At 46.0% G+C, this 23,206-nt stretch overlaps 1 protein-coding gene across 5 annotated transcripts in view; it reads right to left on the bottom strand.

The window, feature by feature from the left end:
• DNMT3A (DNA methyltransferase 3 alpha) overlaps nucleotides 1-23,206 on the bottom strand; it is a 1,977,379-nt gene that overhangs the window by 256,714 nt on the left and 1,697,459 nt on the right. For all 5 annotated transcript variants that reach the window (XM_086928111.1, XM_086928112.1, XM_086928113.1 and 2 more), the window contains one exon: nucleotides 12,900-13,045. In XM_086928111.1, the coding sequence (XP_086784237.1) occupies nucleotides 12,900-13,045 (146 nt within the window). The remainder of the gene's footprint in view (nucleotides 1-12,899; nucleotides 13,046-23,206) is intronic.

Below are 23,206 nucleotides of genomic sequence, written 5' to 3'. Positions count from 1 at the left end.
CAAATAGTCTTCTTGGAGCGAAATGAAGCTCAGGCCTGGCGAACCTTTTCCTCGTGTTCTGGTGAGAGGCAAAGGTTGCAGACCTTGTGGTGCTCAATATGTGGAAATTTTGCTCCACACTGGGGGCTTTTTTTAAATGGAGTCATTTCCATTAGCCATAGGGCCGGATGGCCCTGATAGGCCCAGCGGCCCGTGTCGACGACCGGAATTGAGGATTTTAAGGGTAGCGTATCGAAAAGCATGCGAACGAAACAATACCGTCGAGTGTTGATGGGTTGTGCGTCGAAAAGGTTTTGAAACACGGTGCCGAGCCAGAACGCAACAGGTCACATCCGAACCCAATGGTGGAAAAAAATTATCTAAAGATGGAGTCGATGCCCATACGCACTATCGTCCACAGGAGGAGTCACCTATCTTTGTGACTGCAAAGACTTCTTCCAAGACAACAACAAAGTGCAAACATCCGAGTCCACCATTGGATGGCGATCTATGCACAAGTATGTATTCTGCAGCTCATATGCCTCGAATAAACACTTTCCTCAATAGGGCAGCTAAAAAGACGTTGAGAGAAACCTTTTTATAAAAATTCCTGATACAGGAAAGTAGTATTGGGCTCCAGATGGTTGCTATGTGTGACTAAAGACTTAGAAAGTGAGGCCCAACCTATATTATTAGGGGGCTCAATGATTCTGGTGCTGTTAGATTTGTCCGCGGCCTTCGATACGATGTCACATGAGATTCTTCTCGGCCGCCTGCGGGAGGTGGGCATAGGGGGTGTGGCGCTGTCCTGGGTAGAGAGTTTTCTCACAGGCCGCTCACAGGGTGTCAGATTGGGCTCCCTTCAATCCATCTCTAGGGAGCTCACCAAGGGAGTGCCACAAGGCTCATGTCTAAGCCCTACACTATTTAATGTGTATGTGGCACCCTTGGCTGGCATTGTGAGAGAATATGGGTTCACCCCGGTGTCCTACGCTGATGACACCCAGCTCCTGTTCCCTTTCCAGTCCCTTACTCCAGCATTAAGGAAATCTTTTGCGGATGGTATGAGGGCGGTCTCTAACTGGATGGCTGCAAACTGCCTTCAATGCAATGTAGGCAAAACAGAGGTGATGTTATTCGGAGAGGCCCCGCTCTGTGGTCCCCAGAATGGTGGCCTCTAGATCTCGGGCCAGTGCCAAGTACAAAACAGACCGTTAAAAACCTCGGAGTACGTCTGGATCAGGCCCTGGTGCTTAAAGAACATGCCAATCAAGTTGCTGGTCTATGTTTCCATACCATCGGACTTCTGCGACGTGTTTTTCCACTCTTGCCTGACTATCATTGCAAGACTTTGGTCCAGACGTTGGTGATCAGTAGACTGGACTACTGCAATGGCCTGTTCATCTCTGCCAATGAGGAACAACTTAATCATCTGCAAGTGGTCCAGAACACCGCAGCAAGACTGGTACTCAATGCCCAGCCTAGAACCCACTCCCGCCCGCTTCTGGATAGCTTTCATTGGCTGCCTGTTCGGCAGGGGGTTAAATACAAAATTTGTTGTACCATACACAAATGCCTCTTTGGCACAGGCCCTAAATACCTAACAGACAAGTTCATCCCTTATAGTCCTGGATGCTCTCTGCGCTCAAGCAACCAGCAACTGCTTCAGGTCCCCAGGATTAAGAGAGCAAGACAGGGAGGGAGTGCCCTCTCCTACAAAGGCCCCATTCTCTGGAACTCACTTCCACTTGCCTTAAAAACTAATTTAAATTTTCAATCCTTTAGGAAGGTCCTTAAAACCCATCTATATTCAACCTCATAGTTCACTGGTAGTTCTACTATTCAGTTATCAGTCCAGCATCTGCACCTATGCGCAAGCGCGGAGATACCCCTTTGGGGGTCGAATCCTGCGCTATATAAGAAAATAAATAAAATTAAAAATCTGATTTTATTGTCACTTATGAAACAGGAGCATGCATAGGGGAACCTTTCATAAGATGTTAATCTCAGAATGGCCAAGAGAATACAATCTTCTTTGATTGAGATCTGCTTTCCGTTTGAAGGAGAGGAACATTTTACATGGCTCTGTTTTGTAGTATTGCCAACAGAACTACATAAATGCATGCGGCATAGTAGCCTTTGAAAAGATACAGGGTTGTAAGGCTCCATGTGAAAATTCTTTAAGGGGATGAAACAACCAGACTCTAGCTGCTTGGGCAGTCTCACTTTTCCTTTGACAGAGTGAAAATGCCTAATAGGTGGAGGCCAGCATAACATTTAATGAATGCCAATGGAAATTCATTTGAGCCCAGTTTATATGAGTGATTTGGCTTTGATAGCTCTTCAACCAGGTCTTTAGCCGCTCTGTTCATTTTCTTCCTCTGCTAACAGAGGCTCCAGATCCTCTAGGGGCTCCAACACCTAGTACTACTTAACCACAGAAATTCCATAAAAAGAATCCTTACAATCAATCATTCTCAGGTATTGCACCAAGAATTTACCTTACCACCGGAAATAAAACTGAATAATTCTGCAGCTTTCTTTTAAGGGAATTCAAACAGATTCTGATGAAGAAATTTCTGGGCTAGTCCCCTAGCCCACTCGAGAATGCGCTATATTACCCTTGTCTCGAGTGAACTGCAAAAATTGCTATCTGTTTTGCGCTGTCCTGTTCGGTTGTAATATTAACTATTGCTCCATTCTTAAGAGAGGCAAAGGGTTCTGCTGAAGAATTTACTGATTAGACATGCAGTCTTACCCTAGGATTTGCTCTCTTACTCTTCCCTTTTTTTTTTAAATGTTTAACTGTTATGAGCGATGTTGGGCCATATGTATCATCAACATGATTTGCGATTCTCAAATAGCGATTTTTAAGAAATCGCTATTTGAGAATCGCAAATAGGTATGTATGTACAAAATTGCATTTTTTTTGCGATTTCTTAAAATTCCTTAATTGCGATAAGCAAATTGCGAATCGCAATTAAGGAATACTTTCCCATTCATTTCTATGGGCCAGGAGGCCCATAGGAATGAATGGGAAGTTATTCTCAATTTGCAATTTGCTAATCGCAAATTGAGAATAATTTAATGGGTGCAGGGGTGTCCAAAGGACACCCTGTAATATGCACAGGTGCATATGTGGCGCACATACATGCCCTCAGGGCATGTATGTGCGTCACATGGCACTTTGAAAAATGCAAAAATGTGCATTTTCAAGGAATTCGCAACTGACCACCAACTAGAAGTTGGTGGTAATTTGTGATTCCTTAAGGACATTTAGCAATTTTTTTTTGCTTCATACATTTCATTTAAGGAATCGCAAAATTTGCGATTCCTTAAATGCAATCGCAAAATAAGGAATCGCAAATTTTGCGATTCCTTGTTTTGGACCAGATTTTGCTTTATATATACCATTTAGCAAATTCGCATTCGCAAAGCCTTTGCGAATGCGAATTTGCTTGATACATATGGCCCGTTGTCCTTTTTCTGGTCCGTTCTGTGCTAATGTCATTTCTTGTACTCTTGTAACTACCCTTCTGTAAAGCGCTCCGCTGCCCCATGTAGTCTTGTCCGCGCTATATAACACTCTTTAAATAAAATAAATAAATAAAAAATAAATATGGTCACTGGAAGCTTATTTACAATTTTGTGTATTCTATGTGGTACTCCACCTCCTGGAGGAAGAAGCAGTCCAGCCTGGAGAAACTTGGGTGTGCTCAAGAAGAAGCTGTATGTCTGTGTGTTTGGTTACCATTGTTGTCACACATTACTCATTCCATAGGATGCAAATGTGGCCATGTATGTGGATCTGTTCTATCGACTGCAGTGTGCATCACACCATTGAAACCACCCTCAAGTAATGGTAAGCAAATCGGGGTTTCCATTATAACCATGTCCAGTATCTTTAGGAAGTCATTTGGTGAGGATGCCGTGGGAGACTGAGCCAAATGCTGTGGAGAGGTCCAGGAGGCTTTGGGCTGCCGGGCCTTCTCTGCCCAGGGTCATGCAGATGTCATACGTGGCAGCGATGAGGGAAGTTTCCGAGCTGTAGTTAGGTCTGAAACCAGACTGAGTGGTGTCAAGTAGTTGGCGGTCACTGAGATATCTGGTGAGGTGTCTGTTGACGATTTTCCTGAAGATCTTTGCAGGAAGAGTAGCAGGGATATCAGTCTGTAGTTGGCAAGCATCGAAGGGTCCACAGAGGCTTTCTACAGCAAAGTGAGGACAGTTGTGTGTTTCCAAGCATCTGGGAAGGTCGCAAAAGAGGTGGAAGCATTCAGAATTGGTGCAAGAAAGGTGCTAATAGTTTCCAGCCCTCTGGATTAGGCATGCTGGGGGTAGGGGGTCCAATGGGGCCCCTGAGTGGATGGACTTCTTTGTGGTGGTGGTTACCTCTGAGGTGACAATGGGCCATGTGGTTAGAATTGGTCTCTGGATACAATTGGTAGCAGTTTGTAAAAGTCTGTTAGGTTCAATTGCGGGCTGAAGCGGCTGTAATTGGTGGTGATTCTGTTGCAGAAGAACTGAGAGAGATTGTTGCAGAGGTCCTGCGAGGAGGTGATCAAGATGGAGGCGGCAGATGGTGAGGTGAAATCGTTCACAATGGCAGAGATTCCTGTGCTTCTGTTAGTTCTGCCATCAATGTGTTCTGTAAGAAGGCACGTTTGGAGGTCCAGATCATTTGGTGGAAGTATCTTGAGGCTAATTTGAATGTGCTCCAGTCTGCATTGTCCTGGCTCATTCTCATTTTGCGCTCAAGTTGCTTGCAGTAATGTTTCATCAGTCTGAGTTCCTCCCTGTACCAATTGCCTGGGGTCTGGATCTTGTTGTATTGCTGTATTTGAAAGGAACCAGGGAGATAGCACAGGAAGTGATCCAACTGTTAAAATTCTTGATGGCTTTAGGTACGCTGTTGCTGTGTTCAGAGTTACAGAACAATGGGGTTGACACAGACATGTCACTAGGACCTGGGTAAAACTCTGTACATTAAGGGGGTGGTCCCAGTGGAAACCCAATATTACATAGATATCAACATCACCTGATAGGAAAATGCTACTTACCAGTATGCATCTGTTCTTGGCATGTAGGGCTGCTGACATTCATATCTTAGCATAGATCGCCGCCTAGTGTTGGGTCCGGATGTTTGCACCTTGTTGTCTTGGAAGAGTCTTCGAAGTATCACGAGATAGGGGACTCCTCCCCTCGACTAAAGTGCGCATGGGCATCTTCTCCATCTTCAGATTCTTTTTCGCCATTGTGGCGAAGATGGAGTATAGTAAGGTAAGAGATGACCATGAAAATCTATGTAAGGAAGATAACCATGCAGCTGTGACAGGCACCGGGGAGGAGGGTGGGTATATGAATGTCAGCAGCCCTACACGCCAAGAACAGATGCATACTGGTAAGTAGCATTTTCCGTTTGAGGCATGTGGGCTGCTGAATTCATATCTTAGCATAGACTGTATATCAGTTTCTCCTCGAGCGGTGGTTGCCTGTATCAGCTGCAGTGGTTTGAAAAAGAGTTTTAAGGACAGCCTGGCCCACAGCAGCTTGTTGCTTAGCTTGCACGTCAACAAAGTGTTGTTTAGTGAAAGTGTGTAAGGTAGACCATGTAGCTGTCCTACATATGTCTTCCAAGGGAATATTTCCTAGGAAAGCCAAGGGTGCCCCCATTTAATGCGTGGAGTGTGCTTTTGGGGGAACTGTTAAAGTGCGCTTTGCCTTTTGATAGCATATTTGAATCCATTTAACTATCCATCTGGCTATTTCTGCCTTGGAAATGGGATTACCCTTATGTTGTGGTGAAAAAGCGACAAATAGTTGCTTTGTCTTTCTGAATGATTTTGTTCTGTCAACGTAATATAACAGAGCTCTTTTAATGTCTAGTGTGTGTAGAGCTCTTTCAGCCACAGATTGTGGATTTTGAAAGAAAACTGGCAATTCTATGGACTGATTGATGTGGAAATTGGATATAACTTTTGGCATACATTTAGGGTTTGTAAGAAGCACTACTTTATTGTGGTGTATTTGCATGAAAGGTTCCTGAATGGTTAGTGCCTGTAGCTCACTCACTCGCCTGAGGGAGGTAATAGCAATTAAAAATGCCACCTTCTATGTTAAGAACTGTAATTCACATGAATGAAGTGGTTCGAAAGGGGGTCCCATGAGTCTGGTAAGTACTATATTTAAGTTCCAGACTGGAGAAGGTGGATGCTTTGGAGGGATAATTCTTTTAAGTACCTCCATAAAAGCTTTGATAGGTGGGATTCTGAATAGGGACACATGTCTGTTTTGAAGATATGCTGCTATAGCAGCAAGGTGTAGCCTTATGGTTGAGTATGCTAGGTTATATCTCTGAAGATATAGCAGGTAAAAGATTACATTTTGGATGGAGGCATCTAAAGGATTGATTTGGTTATTATTACAATAAATTACAAATCTCTTCCATTTAGCTGCGTAGCATGCTCTGGTAGTGGGACGCCTTGCTTCTTTGATAATGTTCATACAGTCTGGAGGCAAGTTAAGATATCCGAACTCTAAGACCTCAGGAGCCAGATCGCTAGGTTCATCTGATTGGGATCTGCGTGCCTGATTTCTCCATGGTCTTTATTGGCAGTTGCGGCGAGAGGCGCAGTTTTTGGTGAGGAACCACTGAGAGTTCTAGGAGCGTTGTGTACCATGGCTGTCTTGCCCATGTGGGATCAACCAGGATCATTGTGAGTGACTGTTGCCTTAGTATGCGTGCAACTAATGGAATCATTGGGTTGGTGGAAAAGCGTACACAAATCTGCCTGACCAGTTCATCCATATCGCATTGCCTTGTCACAACGGGTGTGGGAACCTGGCGGCGAAGGACAGGCATTTTGAGTTTTCGTTTGTGGCAAACAGATCCATCTCTGGATGTCCCCACTTTTGGAAGAATGGTTGAAGAACTTGAGGATGAATCTCCCATTTGTGTACTTGCTGACAGTGTCGACTCAGTAGGTCTGCTATCTGGTTTTCTATTCCTGGTAGGTGTTCTGCCAGGAAATAAATGTTTGTTGGAATTGCCCACTTTCATATGCTCTGTGCTAGGTGAGATAGTTGCAGAGAGTGTGTACCCCCTTGTTTTTGGATGTAGTACATGGCTGTCACGTCGTCCGTCCGGATTAACACAGCCTTGTTGCGCAAGTATTTCTGAAAGGCTCCCATTGCTAGGAATACTGCTAGCAACTCTACGTGGTTTATATGTAGTGTCTTTTGTTTCGCTGTCCAGAGACATTGGACTGTATATTGAAGGAGATGGGCTCCCCAGCCTGTCAGTGATGCGTCCGCTGTTAATACTACCTGTGGAACTGGCTCTTGGACAGTCGCCCCTTGGAAAGGTTTTGTGGGTTCCACCACTGCAAAGAGCGGTAAGTGCGACTGTCTACCAACACTAGGTCTTTTAGTTGTTCTTGAGCTTGGTTCCACTGGCGTGCTAGGCATTCCTGTAAAGGGCGCATTTGAAGCAGAGTACAAGGGACGATGAATATGCATGAGGCCATCATGCCTATAAGCTGCATGAACACTCAAGCAGGCAGGGAGTGTTTTTGCTGAAACTTTTGAATGAGAGATTGTATGTTGGCTATCCTGGCTGGATTTGGATATGCCTTTGCTACGGAGGTGTCTATTGTTGCTCCCAGATATTGCTGTATGTGGGAGGGTTGCAGATGTGATTTTGGGTAATTTATGGAACATCCTAGACTGTGCAGTAGATGGATTGTTTGTGAGGTATGGCTGGCACACTGTGCTTGTGAGTTGGCTTTTATGAGCCAATCGTCGAGGTAGGGGAACACATGGATGTGTTCCCTCAAGGGGTGTGCAGCTACTACTGCTAGGCATTTTGTAAAAACCCTTGATGCTGTAGTTACCCCGAAGGGGAGAATTTTTTATTGATAGTGCTGACCCTCTATTGTGAACCTGAGGTATCTCCTGTGAGCTGGATGTATGGGGATGTGAAAGTACGCATCCTTGAGGTCTAATGTGGCGAGGAAGTTGCCTTGCTGGAGTAGTGGGAGTACCTGTTGTAGAGTAATCATATGGAAATTATCTGAGAGTATCTATTGGTTCAAAGCTCTATGGTCTAATATTGGTCTGAGGGAGCCATCTTTTTTGGGAATGAGGAAGTATAGAGAGTATACCCCTGTCCCTTGATGTTGTAATGGGACTGGCTCTATTGCACCTTTTTCTAGCATGGATAGCACCTCCTGTTGTAACAGCGTGATGTGTTCTTTGGACATTGAACGGTGTTTGGGCGGTATGTTGGGTGGAGTAAAAGTGAGATCCAGGCAGTAAGCATACTAGATAATTTGTCTCACCCACTTGTCTGTATTGATAGCGTTCCAGACTGGTAGGAATTGTGTTATTCTGCCTCCGACTGGTGTGAAGTGGTCTAGAGGGAGTGTGAAGAAGTCACTGTTTGTTGGCGGCGGAGGCTCGGGTGTTATTATTACCACGTCCTCTGCCCTTGTTATTGTTCCCTCTATAACCTCCTCTATTGGAGCCTTTATTAAAGGTGTCCCTTGTGTAGTCCTTTTGAAGGATGAAGAGGTTTGGGTTGTGTTGCCTCTGCCTGAGCCTCGAAAGGAGGAGTGACGAAAGGAGGCCCTAGACTGTTGAAATTGAAGTGCACCCATGGACTTAGCGGTGTTAGTATCTTTTTTCATCTTTTCTAAGATGGTATCAACCGCAGGGCCAAATAAGAAATCCTGGTTTATGGGTTGATTGAGCATGGTAGATTGCACTTAATTTTTAAATCCAGAAATGCGGAGCCAGGCATGCCGGCGTAGTAATACACTAGTGTTGACAGACCTAGCGGCTGTATCAGCTACATCAAGGGTGCATTTTATGGATGCGTTAGTGATGAATTTCCCTTCCTGTATTAGGTTGTTTGCTTTTGCCTTGTAGGGTTCTAGTAGGTGTTGTAATAATCCCTCCAGTTGGTCGTGGTGTGCTCTGTCATAGCGTGCTAGGAGAGCTTGGGTATTGGCAATTCTCCAGGTATTTGTTGCCCGAGAGGCCACTCTTTTCCCTGAGGCTTCTAAAAATGTTGACTCCTGTTGGTTGTGAATTTGCTCTTTTCCTGGCATTAGATACAACTAGGAAGTCTAGTGGTAGCTGAGACCGGATATAAGAGGGCTCTGTAGGGGCCGGTTTATATTTTTTCTCAATTATTGGATTGAGGACACGCGCCCTGGCTGGGTCTTTAAAGATGTCTGGTGCGTGCTTTAGTACTCCTTTTAGCATAGGGAGTACACGTACACTCTTCTCTGATGTTGGTAAGGTGTTGAAAAGAAAATCCTCCTCTATGGGGTCAGTGTGCAGGTGTACGCCATGATACTGAGCTGCTCTGTCCACTAGTTGGTTAAAAGCGACAGTGTCGTCAGTAGGAGATGGCTTTGTGGGGTATGGAGAGGGATCTGTTATGGGTTGTGTATAATATGTGTCATCAGGATCATTATGGTCAGTCCATGTGTCATCCTGGTTTACTTGATTGTCAGTTTGTATAACGTCAGTCTAAGGATCTTCACCCATGTCTTCTTCCTCATCATAATCTATAGGTGTGGGAGAATATGGAACATAAGGCATGTTCGGAGTGAAAGGAGGAGGTGTGTAAAGCCATGAAGGATATGTGCCAAAGTCCTTTTTATTAGGAGGAACAGGAGAAGGGGCTTCAGTGTCCAGTCTTCCCTTGCTTTTATTGTAAACTGATATATGTCCTGTATCAGGGTCTATATACAGTCTTTGTTGTTCTGGGTACACTGGATCTGGATGAAAAAGTTCTTCTTCCACTGTCCGTGGATTCGGCGCCAAGGGTTTTAGATCGGTCGCATGCTTGTCTTTATTGTTTGCTTTACGGTGAGTTTGACTCGAAGACCCTTGGGTGTGGAGCCTTTTTCGGCTCAACGGATTTGTTTGGGTCGAGTGTCTTTGTAGGCTGGACGTCCTTTGTATGATGGGCAGCCTTCTTTGGCTCGACGGCCTTTGTCAGCTCGATGGCTTTTTTCGGCTGGATGACCTTCTTCGGCTCAACGGCCTTCTTCGGCTCGACGGCCTCCTTCGGCTCGACGGCCTTCTTCGGCTCGACGGCCTTCTTCGGCTCGACGGCCTTCTTCGGCTCGACGGCCCTCTTCGGCTCGACGGCCCTCTTCGGCTCGACGGCCCTCTTCGGCTCGATGGCCGGCCGTCTTCAGGTCGACGGCCGTCTTCAGGTCGACGGCCGTCTTCAGGTCGACGGCCGTCTTCAGGTCGACGGCCCTCTTCGGCTCGACGGCCCTCTTCGGCTCGACGGCCCTCTTCGGCTCGACGGCCCTCTTCGGCTCGACGGCCCTCTTCGGCTCGACGGCCGTCTTCGGGTCGACAGCCGTCTTCGGGTCGACGACCGTCTTCGGGTCGACGACCGTCTTCGGGTCGACGACCGTCTTCGGGTCGACGACCGTCTTCGGGTTGACGCCCTTTTTCGGATCGATGTCCTTCTTGGGGTTGACAGCCTTTTTCGGATCGACGACCGTTCTTGACTGCAGCCGTTTATGAGTCGACGGCCTTCTTGTGCTCAATGACTTTTTTGAGTTGAGCGATTTTGCTCGATGCGGAGGGCACTTTAGGAAGTGTTTTGCTCGGTCCCGGGGTACCGGAAGGCTTGGGTGTGGTCTTCGGAGCCGAGCCGGAAGGCGGGGCTTCTGAAGCGGTGTTTTGGTCGCGGCTAAGGCTTTTAGGCGATGCTTTGACCGGAGCCTTTTGTGGAGGTGGAGGCGGGGTAGGGGCTTTGGTACTCACGGTTTGCCCCGGTGTGAACTGGTCATCGGAGTCCGACTGGTCCTCTACGGTTACTATCTCCAGATCGGAGTCCGCCGCCTCTGGGAGTTCGTGTTCGTCGTCGAAAATGTTTTTCGGGTCTGGTGCCTGGCGCTGCATCTCTTGTTGAGCAGCTTGTCGGTTCCGGATCGTTTTCTTTGACCAGAACAGAGCACAATCTGGACAGTTTTCTTCGTTGTGCTACGGAGATAGGCACCTGTTGCATACTTTATGCGTATCACTATGTGGAAATTTGGATCCACACTGTGGGCATCTTTTAAACGGGGTCCTTTCCATCAGCAGGAGGTCCACGTGGCGTCGAAAAGGCCCAACGGCTCGCGTCGACTACTGGAGCGAAGTGGAAAGGGTTGTCGAGTCGAGGGATACCGAGCGGAAATAATACCGTCGAATGTAGAAGGTTTTTGGCCTTGGAAAATTGGAAAACTTCGGTCAGGAAGTTGGAGCTGTCGAAGTGCATCCGAACCCAATGGCGGAAAAAAACAATCTGAAGATGGAGAAGATGCCCATGCACACTGTAGTCCATGGGAGGAGTCACCTATCTCGTGATACTTCGAAAACTCTTCCAAGACAACAAGGTGCAAACATCCAGACCCAACACTAGGCGGTGATCTATGCTAAGATATGAATTCAGCAGCCCACATGCCTCGAACAATCATTTACAATCATTACTTATACGAGTTGAAAATATTTAATCAAGCTGAACATATATGTTATGTTCAAAAGACAGCGCATTTGTCAATAAAGTTGTGCATAGGTACCCCGAAAGGGGAGGAGGTGGGAAGTATTACAGCAATGTGCAAAAAGTGAGGGTAAGTGAAAGAGGGAGGGCAGTGAACAGTGTATACATCAAAACATATATAGGCCTGTCCAGCCTTAACCAAGGCTAAATTATTTACAAAACCGAATGTCAGAAAAGACATGGTGAATCTATCACTGTTGTCAACATTCAGTGAACAAAACAGAGCTGTTGCTGGTGGTCATATAATTAGTTAGCATGGAGGAGTCTCGTTTGTTATCGGAATTACCCAGACAAATTGTTCACCAACTAAGAATGGCATGCACCACCACCCACAGACGTTGCTGTGTTCAGAGCGGTGTTCCAGTCCTTGTCAGAAATGGTATTCTAGTTTCGGCAGGCTGTTCTGGCGCATATGCATGGAACCGGAAGATGGGTGCTGAACTGAACAAGGGCAGGGGACTGGTGTGTGCTCATCGACTTGGATATTCCTGAAACTGGTAAAAATAGGCTAGGTCCCTTTACTCGTTGGGTGAGACCCAGGCTTCCACAGTCATCAATAAGTGCTCGAGTTGGGGTTGCCGTGGTTTTCCAGGTGAAAGTTCAGGTTTTTGAGTAGGATGTAACTGCTAGCATTTACGGTGAGTATTGTGACGAAGTCCGCAATGGTGTTGTTGTTAAGTGTGCTGTCTTGGTGGTCTGTAGATGAGTGCCTCCTACCGTAATATGAAGAGGGTGTCTGTGTCACGGTGGCCAAGTGCACCATACCTCAACCAGGGAAATAGGCAAGTCTGTTATCTACCACATACATTGTGAGAGACATTGCCAAGAGACAGATTTAAAAAAAAAATCCAGATACTCTGGTATACCTCCTATCAACGTGTATAAAGGATGCTGTATCAGGAGTTAAGGTATCTTGAGAAAGAAAAACTTGTGTATGTAGATATACAGCATGATTTTCAGAGCAAGGATGTTGTTTGACTTTGCAAAAAGCAAGGATCAGGAGAGAATGTAGTTATTTTCAAGAGTCGAGTAAGGTTAAGGAAGATTAATCAAAGAAGGAGATGCACACAAATGGTTAAAATAACAGCACTTGCTGCAAACCTAAGTAGAGGAAATGTAAAGGATACAATATAAGCTCGAAGCACAGAGGGCCAGATGAGATCTGGACTTCAACACAAGCATGGACTATAATCCCAGTGCTTTAACCACCTCACGAGAAAGCAATTATGGATTTATATTCAATATCGTTTATTGAGTAAATGCAATAATCTTGTTTAAGTAATGTGCATGGTACAGTACACCAAGGTTTAAGTGAGACATTAAGCCATTTTCAGCTGTGACGTACATGCTTACGTGTGACATTTCTGACATCTCCGACGTACATGATCTTGCCCTGGTGTCGCACCATTCCTACCGTGATTGAGTCTTCACATACTTCAGAGGCAACATAACGATCTACTTGGAACCCGAGGTCCTTTAGCACCAGTAGACCTAAAACAGGCCAAAGTATATAAATTAAAGAGACACGACGTACAGGAGACTAGCAGGCAGGTTAATCATTTACACAGCACTTATGTAACTGGGCATTTCATTTTAGACTTTTTAAACCTATCAATGGTAAAATGAGGCTGTATGAGTAGGTGCATGGAGTAAAAGCATACCCTGGCCTAAACGTCACGCTCTGCTTAAGGAGTTTATTAGCATCCCACTTAAATTTTGTAATCTTGTAATCGTTTAATTTACTTTTTCCTTTGTCAAAAATTCTATTACTCTTACATATGTGGAAAAGTTAATTTATGTTTGTATTTTCTGTTTAAAGCATGTGTTTCCTTAAATATAATATAGAAAAAACAAAGAATTTGAAGATCACTGGTTTGTCTTGTATCTCATTTTATGCTGCTCATTAAATCACTGCACTTTTTTTCCAACTTACCCAAACCCCAACAGACTCACAAATATTCATTTGCTACCTGAGATGCCACAGAACATTACTCTCCAACTAAAAGGCTTTTATTCAGCACCATCACTATTGCCTCCAATGGTCCACCTAATACTCTACTTCTTCAGCTAAATAGTTGAGTATGTAAGCCTCACCTATCAGACTGCCAACAGAGTGCTCTCTAGTTATCTATATATTTTGTTGATGGTAAAAAAAGAATAGTGGGCCTGAATGGTCTAAAGTCATGTCATCCAACCCGTTTTCCTTTTTTGGCTGCCCTGCTCTGTTTGTCTCCATCAATTACATAGACAATATGCTACTTCACTGGCAATTCTCTATATTCTTATGAGGTTGCACCAGCAAAGCACAAGGATGTGCTGCCCAGTGAGGCACAGAAGGTTAAACCAACAAACACTGCAGGATGTCTTCTGGCCCTTGCACCAGGCTAGGATGTAATTGATGGCTTGTGACTTCTAAAAGTCTAGGAAGAGGCACAGACATTTTTGCCAGCAGCTCTAAGAAAGTAATCTAGTAACCCTCCCAGTGAAAAATCTGTTCCATCTCCCAAAAATGTGGTCCTCTCTCCTTTGCATATATGAACCATGACAGGTGGAGACCCCCATTGCCTCGGTACTGAGCTGTGATAACGAAGGGAGCCAGCGCCCGGAGTGTGCTGTTCACAATCCACGTTGCCTCGAGGGGCTGTGATGAAGAGGAGGACCATTACCTTGGAGCAGCGTAGCATGCTGTGACTCGTAGTAGAACAGCATCAATTTGTTTACCTGAACCAAGGAGCACCAAAGACTGGCTGCTGGACTCAAGAAGACTTACTGCATGATTGGGTAAGCGCCATGGAGGCCTACCACCTTGCTGCAGCATCCAGATTCCTGCTCAACATAGGGCCGCTGATGTGCACCCAGGCCTCTTGAATCTCAGTTCCAAGCGAGACTGGATAAGACTGTTTGCAGGGCCATCGAGCTTCTGTGGGAACTTGTTCTGATTGAAAATGCTACTGAGTTGAAACATTGGCATTTTAAGAAGCCATTGTGGAGCTTTTAAGACTTGTACTTTCTATCGGGCCTAACATGACAATAACGGGGAATATCCACGTCCTTAGATAAGAGAGTGTAACTCAGGGATATACCAGGATAACTCTAGAGTGCTGGCCTTAGTACGACTATTATTTGTTGTGTGCCCTATTTGACTTTGAGCTTGTATATAAATACTACTTTTTCATAAAAGCAAGTATCTGGCTAGACATCAATTTATTGGGGTTACTCAGCATATTTTAAGTTGAGAGTCTGCGTACAGCATGCATCTACCTCCCCTGAGAAGCCTTACACTGTTCTACCCCAGAGTCAGGTGCTTAAGGAGTAGCACTTGGTGCAGTTACCAAGGACCAATAGAAGGGCGGCCCCCGCGACTTCAGGAGTAAAAGGCTACAACCTCCATAGTTGGGGTTGGGCCCAGTAATTTCTGCTTGTCCCATGGCCCTCTGAAAGTCGTCATATCTTAAGCCGCCAAATCGGTAAGCCCAACTACGTTCACAATGGTTATGAGCAGTATATTTACACATGAAATGCTAGCAAGCTGAACAACTTTCTTGGACGTGATCTGAAGACAGGCCAACATTACAAACCTAAAGTAGATCACATTGTGCATGACATCAACATGGTGCACTTTCCTTCCTCAACCTCAAGAAGTCCTTTTAATTAGACATAAATGAGGAGTATGCAGCATTCCTTAATTGTGGATGTGTTGAGTCAGTATCTTTCGGTTGCCGATCCCTTGTAGGCTGGGTATCCTTAGTATCCTTTATTCTTGTTTACAGAACACAAAGAAGAAAACAGGTTACTTACCTGTAACTTTGCTTCTCCAGTATTGGTAACTTTCATAGATTCCCATTGCTTGTTTCATTCCCACTTGTCGAGATGGGAGTCCCTGGTAAATAAAAAATACCATAAAAATAGGTACCAAAAAAGAATAAGGCCTAAGCCTCATCTCATTTTGTAGCATATCCACCTCTTTTTGTAAAAGAGACCAAATAAAATGAACAGCCAATTAGAACAGCTTCACCCTATAGAACCTTCCTGAGAGAGCCTCAGATTTTCGTAGCTGTTGTGTAACAGTATAACAGAAGATGCTGAAGGCTGAGCTTTCCCAGGGGAGGAGGGTGGGCACATGGGAATCTATGACCAATACTGGAGAACCAAAGTTACAGGTAAGTAACTTGCTTTCTTACTCCAATATTGGAACTTTCATAGATTCGCATTGCTTGTATCAGAATAGCTAGCAGTCAGAACGCACATTTTGTGTAATAATACATTGTTAAAATTTTGCAAGATGCATCACAGTCATTAGAGATACAAATTATCTAAAAAGTAGTCAGTGAACATCAAGAGTTATAAAATGTGCGAATAACCAATAAAAGGAAGGAGGGTTAGAAGGGAAAGCTCACCACTTATGGAAAGAGGTTCCTCAGGACTGCCTGTCCCACTGCAGCGACACTACGTGTGGAGGAGCAGTAATGCCTTGTGAAGGTATGGGCACAGCTCCATGTCGCTGCTCTGCAAATGTCCCTGATCGGCACTCCGGCGAATAGAGCAACTGAACTCTCGTAGAGTGCACCCGTATCCACCCCTATAGGGACTTACCAGCCGCTTGGTGACAGTATTAGATCGCACTGGCAATCCATCGAGCAATACACCCTGCTTCGAAAGAGGGAAACCCTTGTGAGGGGCATTGAAAGCAACAAAGAGCTGTGTCGATCTTCTGAAGTCTTTGGTATGTTGAAGATACAATTTCAGACACCTCTGAACATCCAGCAAGTGTAGAGCCCTCTCCGCTGGAGTAGTTGGTCGAGGAAAAAAAGGATTTGAGAGTCACTGGTTCATTCAAATGAAAGTCTGAAGGCACCTTCGGTATAAATTTGGGATTCGTTCTCAGAATCAAAGTCTCTTTTTAAACTGTAAGAACGGTTCTTTAATAGTGAGAGTGTGCTGTTCACCTACCCCCCTGGCCGATGTTAAGGCGAGAAGGAGGGCTACTTTCCATGAGAGGAATTTAAGGTCCGCCCTATGAATTGGTTCAAAAGGCAGCATCATGAGTTGAGTAAGGACTAAGTTAAGCTGCCACAGAGGCGGTGTAGTCCTAACTGGTGGAAAAACTCTAAAAAGACCTTTAAGAAATTACTTTACAATTCTTGCTGACCAGAGGGAAGGTCCAGAAGAAGTCCGTCTGAATTTAAAAATGGCTGCAAGGTGCACCCTGCTAGAGGAATGAGCGAGACCTGATTTAGCCAATGCCAGAATGTATGGCACAAACTGATGAGGAGCAGAAGAGTAAGGATGAATGTTCTCTTGTCGGTACCACAGGCAGAAACGGTTCCATTTCAAGCGATCTGTCTTATTTGTACTCTATGCTCGGGCTTGAGCCAGCACCTCTCTACACTCTGCCGAGATATTTAGATTCTGAAATTCTCGGTGCTCAGGAGTCACGCTGATAATTTAAGAGAGATCAGGTCTGTATGTACCACTTGGCCCTGGGACATAGTCAGCAGAGAAGGAATTGGGCGCAGATGAACTAGATGATCCAGGGAGAGCAGGAGAAGCTCCGTAAACCAAAAATTGCCGAGGCCACGCCGGAGCCACCAGAATCATCCTGCAGGGTTCCGCCTTGAGCTTCCTGAGAAGTCTGGGAATTAGTGGGATCGGAGGAAAAGCGTAAACAAAGGTGCCTGACCAGGCCATTGAAAGCGCATTCTCCAATGACCCCGGATGGTGCTCCCTGCTTGCATAGAGTCGGCATTTCTTGTTCTCTGAAGTGGCAAAGAGATCTATGGGTGGAGTGCCCCAGAGACTGAAAATCTTTTCCAGAGTGTCTTGGTCTAATTCCCACTCGTGGCTCACTGACTGAGGAGGCTGAGCGTGTCCGCTCTCTTGTTGAGGGCACCTGGGAGATGCTCCACCGAGAGTGATATTTCCTCTTTGCAACCGACGAGCAGAGGTCATAAGTTTTGTCTGCCTTTCTTTTGAAAGGAACGCTTTGCAGCAAGATGTGTCCAGAATGGCTCCCAGGAACTTGGCCAACTTGGACGGGCACAGGACTGACTTTTCAGTGTTGATCTGAAGCCCCAGGTGACGGAAGAGCTGAGTGCATGTTCCAACAGCCTCTCCTGCTGCGTGATGAGACGGAGCTTCACCAGCCAGTCGTCCAGGTAAGGAAAGTCCTTGAGCTTCTGTTTCCTGAGAAACACTGCAATCGGAGCTAGGACCTTTGTGAAAATCCACGGAGTGGATCGGAGTCCGAAACGCAGGACCTTGAATTGAAAGGGGCTCTTGGCTACTGTAAAGCGTAAAAACTTCCTGTCGGCCGGGTGGATGGGGACATGGAAGTATGTGTCCTCTGGATCCTGGGTGGCCACATGTAATCTCCTGGATTGAGGAGCAGTCAAATGTCCTCTAAGGAGACCATCCGAAAAGAGAATTTTAAGAGATAGGTGTTTAGCTCCCTCAGGTCTAAAATTGGGCGCCATTTTTCGAAGGTCTTTTGAACAAGAAAGAACCGGAATATAATCCTTTTCCCCATTGGATAGAAGGACCGGTTCTATCGCCCCCTTGAGAAGTAGTTGGTGGGCTTCTAGACGTAGAAGGTGAAGATGTTTGGAAAGGGAGGACATTTTCCACATATTGTTTTTTTGTCCTAGTTATGACAAAGCCAGGAAAAAGTGGATAGTCCCCCTTGTGCCGTAACATTGGCTCTACCTCCCATAGGGAAGCTGGCAGAATCCTAAGTATGGACACCAGTCAAGTAATCGTGTTCGGCATTAGCAAATTTCTATTGTCCACTTATTTTGTTAGAAGGAAATTATCTCTTTCTTTTTAAACTAAGAAAGTTGTTATTCAGACTCCCCGGAACCATGAACAAAGCCAATGCATTGCATTTTAATCCTGGTTGTAAACTCAATCTAATGTTTAATGTTTTTTTTAACTTTTCTACTCTTTTAAAAACATTTTAATATTTATTTGATACTGTGTCAAACTGAATTATAAATCATGTGCTTTATGATGAAATACTAGCTAACGTGTTAAAATTGATGAAATGTAGAAGTAATGCAGTACTAGGGTGCCCTTATAATGAATGTTATATTGTTGTATATTTTATTATGAACTGTATATTTTATTGTTATCTTTTATGTTGCAATGCAACGAAATAAAGATTGAATTGAATTGAATTGAATTGAAAGGGGCTCTTGGCTACTGTAAAGCGTAAAAACTTCCTGTCGGCCGGGTGGATGGGGACATGGAAGTATGTGTCCTCTGGATCCTGGGTGGCCACATGTAATCTCCTGGATTGAGGAGCTGTCAAATGTCCTCTAAGGAGACCATCCGAAAAGAGAATTTTAAGAGATAGGTGTTTAGCTCCCTCAGGTCTAAAATTGGGCGCCATTTTTCGAAGGTGTTTTGAACAAGAAAGAACCGGAATATAATCCTTTTCCCCATTGGATAGAAGGACCGGTTCTATCGCCCCCTTGAGAAGTAGTTGGTGGGCTTCTAGACGTAGAAGGTGTAGATGTTTGGATTCGGTGGCGCTAGGGGCTTTGAATGGTGGGTGACGTTGAAATTCCAGTTAGCCTGACAAAACAATATTGAGAACCAACCGATCTGAGTATTGAGATATCCTGCCCCCCCTGGTGTTACAGGGGACAAAGGAACAGTAGGAAGAGCCAGGAAGGTGCTACTGGCGCTTAGAGGATTCCCACCCCTGGCACACTTGCCGCCTTCTAGATGAAGATCGAGAGAAAGAAGACGACAGGCCTTGTCATTGAGAATATTGCAGCCGGTATGATTGAGAAGGCTGCGAGTAAGAGGAATAGCGCTGCTGCTGATATCCGCCTCTGAATGAGGATAAACCTCTACCTCTCGCTCCACGGAAAGGTACCTTGCGGTATTGTAGAGTCCCAAGGGACTTTGCAGTTTCCTGGTCTTTCTTTATATCTTGCAGGGCATCAGTAATGTGCTTCCCAAAGAGCGCCTCACCGTCAAAGGGAAGATCCAGGATCCTGTTCTGGACTTCTGGCCGGAACCAATTGGCACGAAGCCAGCATTGGCGTCGAAGGACTGGTGCCCCTGCTAGAGAGCAGAAAGCTGCAATGGCAATATCCATTGTGCAGTCAATTATTTTGGAAGATGTTCTTCCTCCCTCCTGTAGGACCTTTTTGGCTTCAGCTTTGGCTTCTTCCGGCAGCTGGTCTAGAAACGAAGACAGATCACACCACATCTGGCGATCATACCTTCCAAGAATAGCCAAGGCATTGGCCGCTCTGAACAGGAGGCTGGACATGTCTTCCCAGCATTATCCAACCACCTTCCCTCTTTATCAGGTGGCGTGTTAAGAGGTGCCGCCGGATATTTAGATTTTCTCTGGGCGGCTTGTGAAATCACTGAATCCGGTTTCAGATGGCTGACCAGACAAGTGGGGCTATCATCCGGAGCTTTGTACTTCTTTTCCAGATGAGGAAGCACAGGTATGACTGTGGGCGGCGACTTCATAACTTTCAGCCCCTCATTCTAGACATGGCCCACGATAGGGACAGAGCGAACAGACTTCCTATATGATTCTTTAAAGACTTACAAAAAACATTCCAACTGCACAGATGGAAAACCCCCAATATCAGCTGGAGGAGAATCTGCTGGTTCTGGAACGGGAGAAGCGGGGTCTTGAATGATGTACTCATCCCATTCCCTGTCCGGGATCGTAATTGTCATTGTCCCTTGGTCATCATCGGATGTGTCAACCTGGACTAACACCACTATTGTGCGAACAAATTCCGCAGCGAAGCCTGTCCAACCTGAGCATCTGCCCTGGCATCAGTGTCCAGACAGTAATGCTTAGCAAAGGAATGAACCGACTTTCAAGTGGCTGCTTTGCAGATTTCAGCAATCGGCACGTTACGGAGCAAGGCTGTCGTGGCAGCCTTGCCCCTGGTGGAATGAGCCTTAGGCTTACCTCCTAAGGTCTTATTAGCTTTTTGGTAACACAAATGTATGCAGGACACAATCCACCTAGAAATGGACTGCTTAGAGGTAGCAAGACCCGTCCTGACTGATCCCTAATTGATAAACAACTGGTCAGACCTACGAATATCTTTGGTTTTATCCAGATACAATTTCAACACCCTCCTAACATCCAGGGAATGGAGAGACCTTTCCGCTGGAGATGAAGGATTCTGAAAAAACGTAGGCAAAGTTATGGTCTGGTTGACATGAAAATCAGAAATAACCTTGGGAAGAAATTTAGGGTGAGTTCGCATAACAACCTTAGCAGCATGAAATACAGTATAAGGTTCTTGACAACACAACGCCTGAATTTCACTCACCCTGTGGGCCGATGTAATGGCCACGAGGAACGCCGCCTTCCAGGACAGGTGCTGCAACGAAGCCTTATGAATAGGTTCAAAAGGCTCCTTCATCAACCTGGACAGCACCACATTCAGTTCCCATGAAGCCGAAGGAAGCCTGACAGGAGGGAATACTTTCTTCAAGCCTTCCAGAAAATCTTTGATCACAGGGATCTGGAAGAAGGAAGTCTGTGAAGGGCATTTCCTGTAGGCAGTCAATGCAGCGAGATGAACCTTAATGGAAAGAACATTAAGTCCAGACTGCGCCAAATGTAGAAGGTAAGGAAGGATGACATCTTCCTTGCACGTCGTCGGGTCATGGTTCTTAGACTGGCACCAGATACAGAACCTCTTCCACTTGTAAGCATAGGAAGTCCGAGTGGAAGGTCTCTTAGACTCCTTCAGTATGTCCATGCAATCTTCGGGCAGATTCAGATGGCCATATTGCACTATCTCAGGAGCCATGCCGCCAAACTCAAAGACGAGAGGTTGGGGTGTAACATCTGTCCCCCGAACTTCGTGAGAAGGTCCGGCCTGCACGGCAGCCGAATGTGAGGAAGGAGAGACCGGTGAAGCAGGTCCGTGAACCACCACTGTCTGGGCCATTCCGGGGCAATGAGTATCATCCGAGCCCTGGACCGGGCCAGCTTGATGAGCACCGCCGGAATCAGGGGAATGGGTGGAAAAGCGTACAGAAAGCTGTTCGACCAGTTGATCCATAACGCATTCCCCAGCGTCCCCTGCTGGTAGTACCTGGAGGCGAAGTCTCGGCATTTGCTGTTTTCGGCGGTGGCGAACAGACCTACGTCTGGAGTTCTCCAGCTTGCGAAGACTTCTCCTAGTACTTCGTCGTTTATGACCCATTCGTGGTTTTCCTGAATCAGTCTGCTCAGTGCGTCCGCCTGAACATTCTGCACACCTGGCAGATGGGTAGCCGTTATCGTCAGTCCTCTGCCCAGAAGCCAGTGCCAGATAGTCTGCGCCTCCTGCAACAGAGTGCGTGATCTCGAGCCCCCCTGCTTGTTGAGGTAATACATCGTGGTGGTATTGTCCATCTGTACAAGCAGAGAGTTGGTCTGAAAGGACGGAAGAAAGGCCTTCAGTGCCAAGTGAACAGCTCTGAGTTCCAGGAAATTGATGTGATACGTGGCCTCCATCGGGGACCACGTTCCGTGAATCTGTAGGTTTCCGGAGTGCGCTCCCCACCCCTGGAGAGAAGCATCCGTCACAACAGTCTGCGTGGGAATGTCCTTGTGGAAGGGAACCCCTCTGAGGAGATTCTCCGCTGAACACCACCACTTCAGAGACTGAAGAGCATGCAGAGACAGTTGTATATTGTCGTCCCAAGATCCTTTCCTCTGATCCCACTGGTCTTCCAAGCACTCCTGCAGCGGTCTCATGTGCAGCCGTGCGTGTGGCGTCAGGAAGATACAAGAGGCCATCGATCACAGTAGAGAAGACACCGTCCTCACTGTTGTAGATGGAGTGGTCATAAGAGCCTGATCCTTCCGAAGGAGTGATAATCGTCGTTCTTCCGAAGGAGACACGCTTGCTGACAGCGTATTGATGGAGGCTCCCAAGTACTGTATGCATTGGACCGGAGTCGGGACAGACTTGGACATGTTGATGTGCAACCCCAGCTTGTTCAAGAGAATGCACGTCTCCTGGAAGTGTGCTCGCGCTTCCGGGAAGGAGGATGCCTTGATCAACCAATCGTCCAGGTACGGGTAGACAAACACCTTGTTCTTCCGTAGGTGTGCTGCTACCACCGCCATGCACTTTGAGAATGTTCTCGGCGCAGACTTTAGTCGGAATGAGAGTACTGTGTATTGATAATGATTGGCGCCGACTTGGAACCGCAGGAACTTCCTGTGTTTGTGTGCAATGGGCACATGGAAGTACGCATCCTGTAGGTCTATAGCACATAGCCAGTCTCCCTGTTGCAACTGAGGATAAATCTGATGCAACGACAGCATGCAAAACTTTTCCCTGCAAATCCATCTGTTTGCCTGTCGCAAGTCCAGAATGGGCCTGAACTCGTTCTTGTCCTTCTTGCAAACCAGGAAGAACCGGGAGTACAGACCTCTTCCTCTCTGAGACAGAGGTACTGTGAGAAGTTGGCCTGATATATGATGTTCACTAGTTCTAGTGATCACCTTGTATCAGTCCAAACAACTCTTATGGTGATTGGTTGTAAGTCAACCTTATAGACCAGCTATCCTAATGGTAGCATGGACAAAGCAGTCTTAGGCTAAACTCTTTTGGCATGTGAAGCCAGCTGTTTTACCACATATAACCCCTTGAATACCACATG

Source organism: Lissotriton vulgaris, chromosome 6, assembly GCF_964263255.1.
Source record: "Lissotriton vulgaris chromosome 6, aLisVul1.2, whole genome shotgun sequence".
Lineage (NCBI taxonomy): Eukaryota > Metazoa > Chordata > Amphibia > Caudata > Salamandridae > Lissotriton > Lissotriton vulgaris.
The sequence above is the reverse complement of the archived record's forward strand: the minus strand, read 5'-3'. Positions and strand labels throughout refer to the sequence as shown.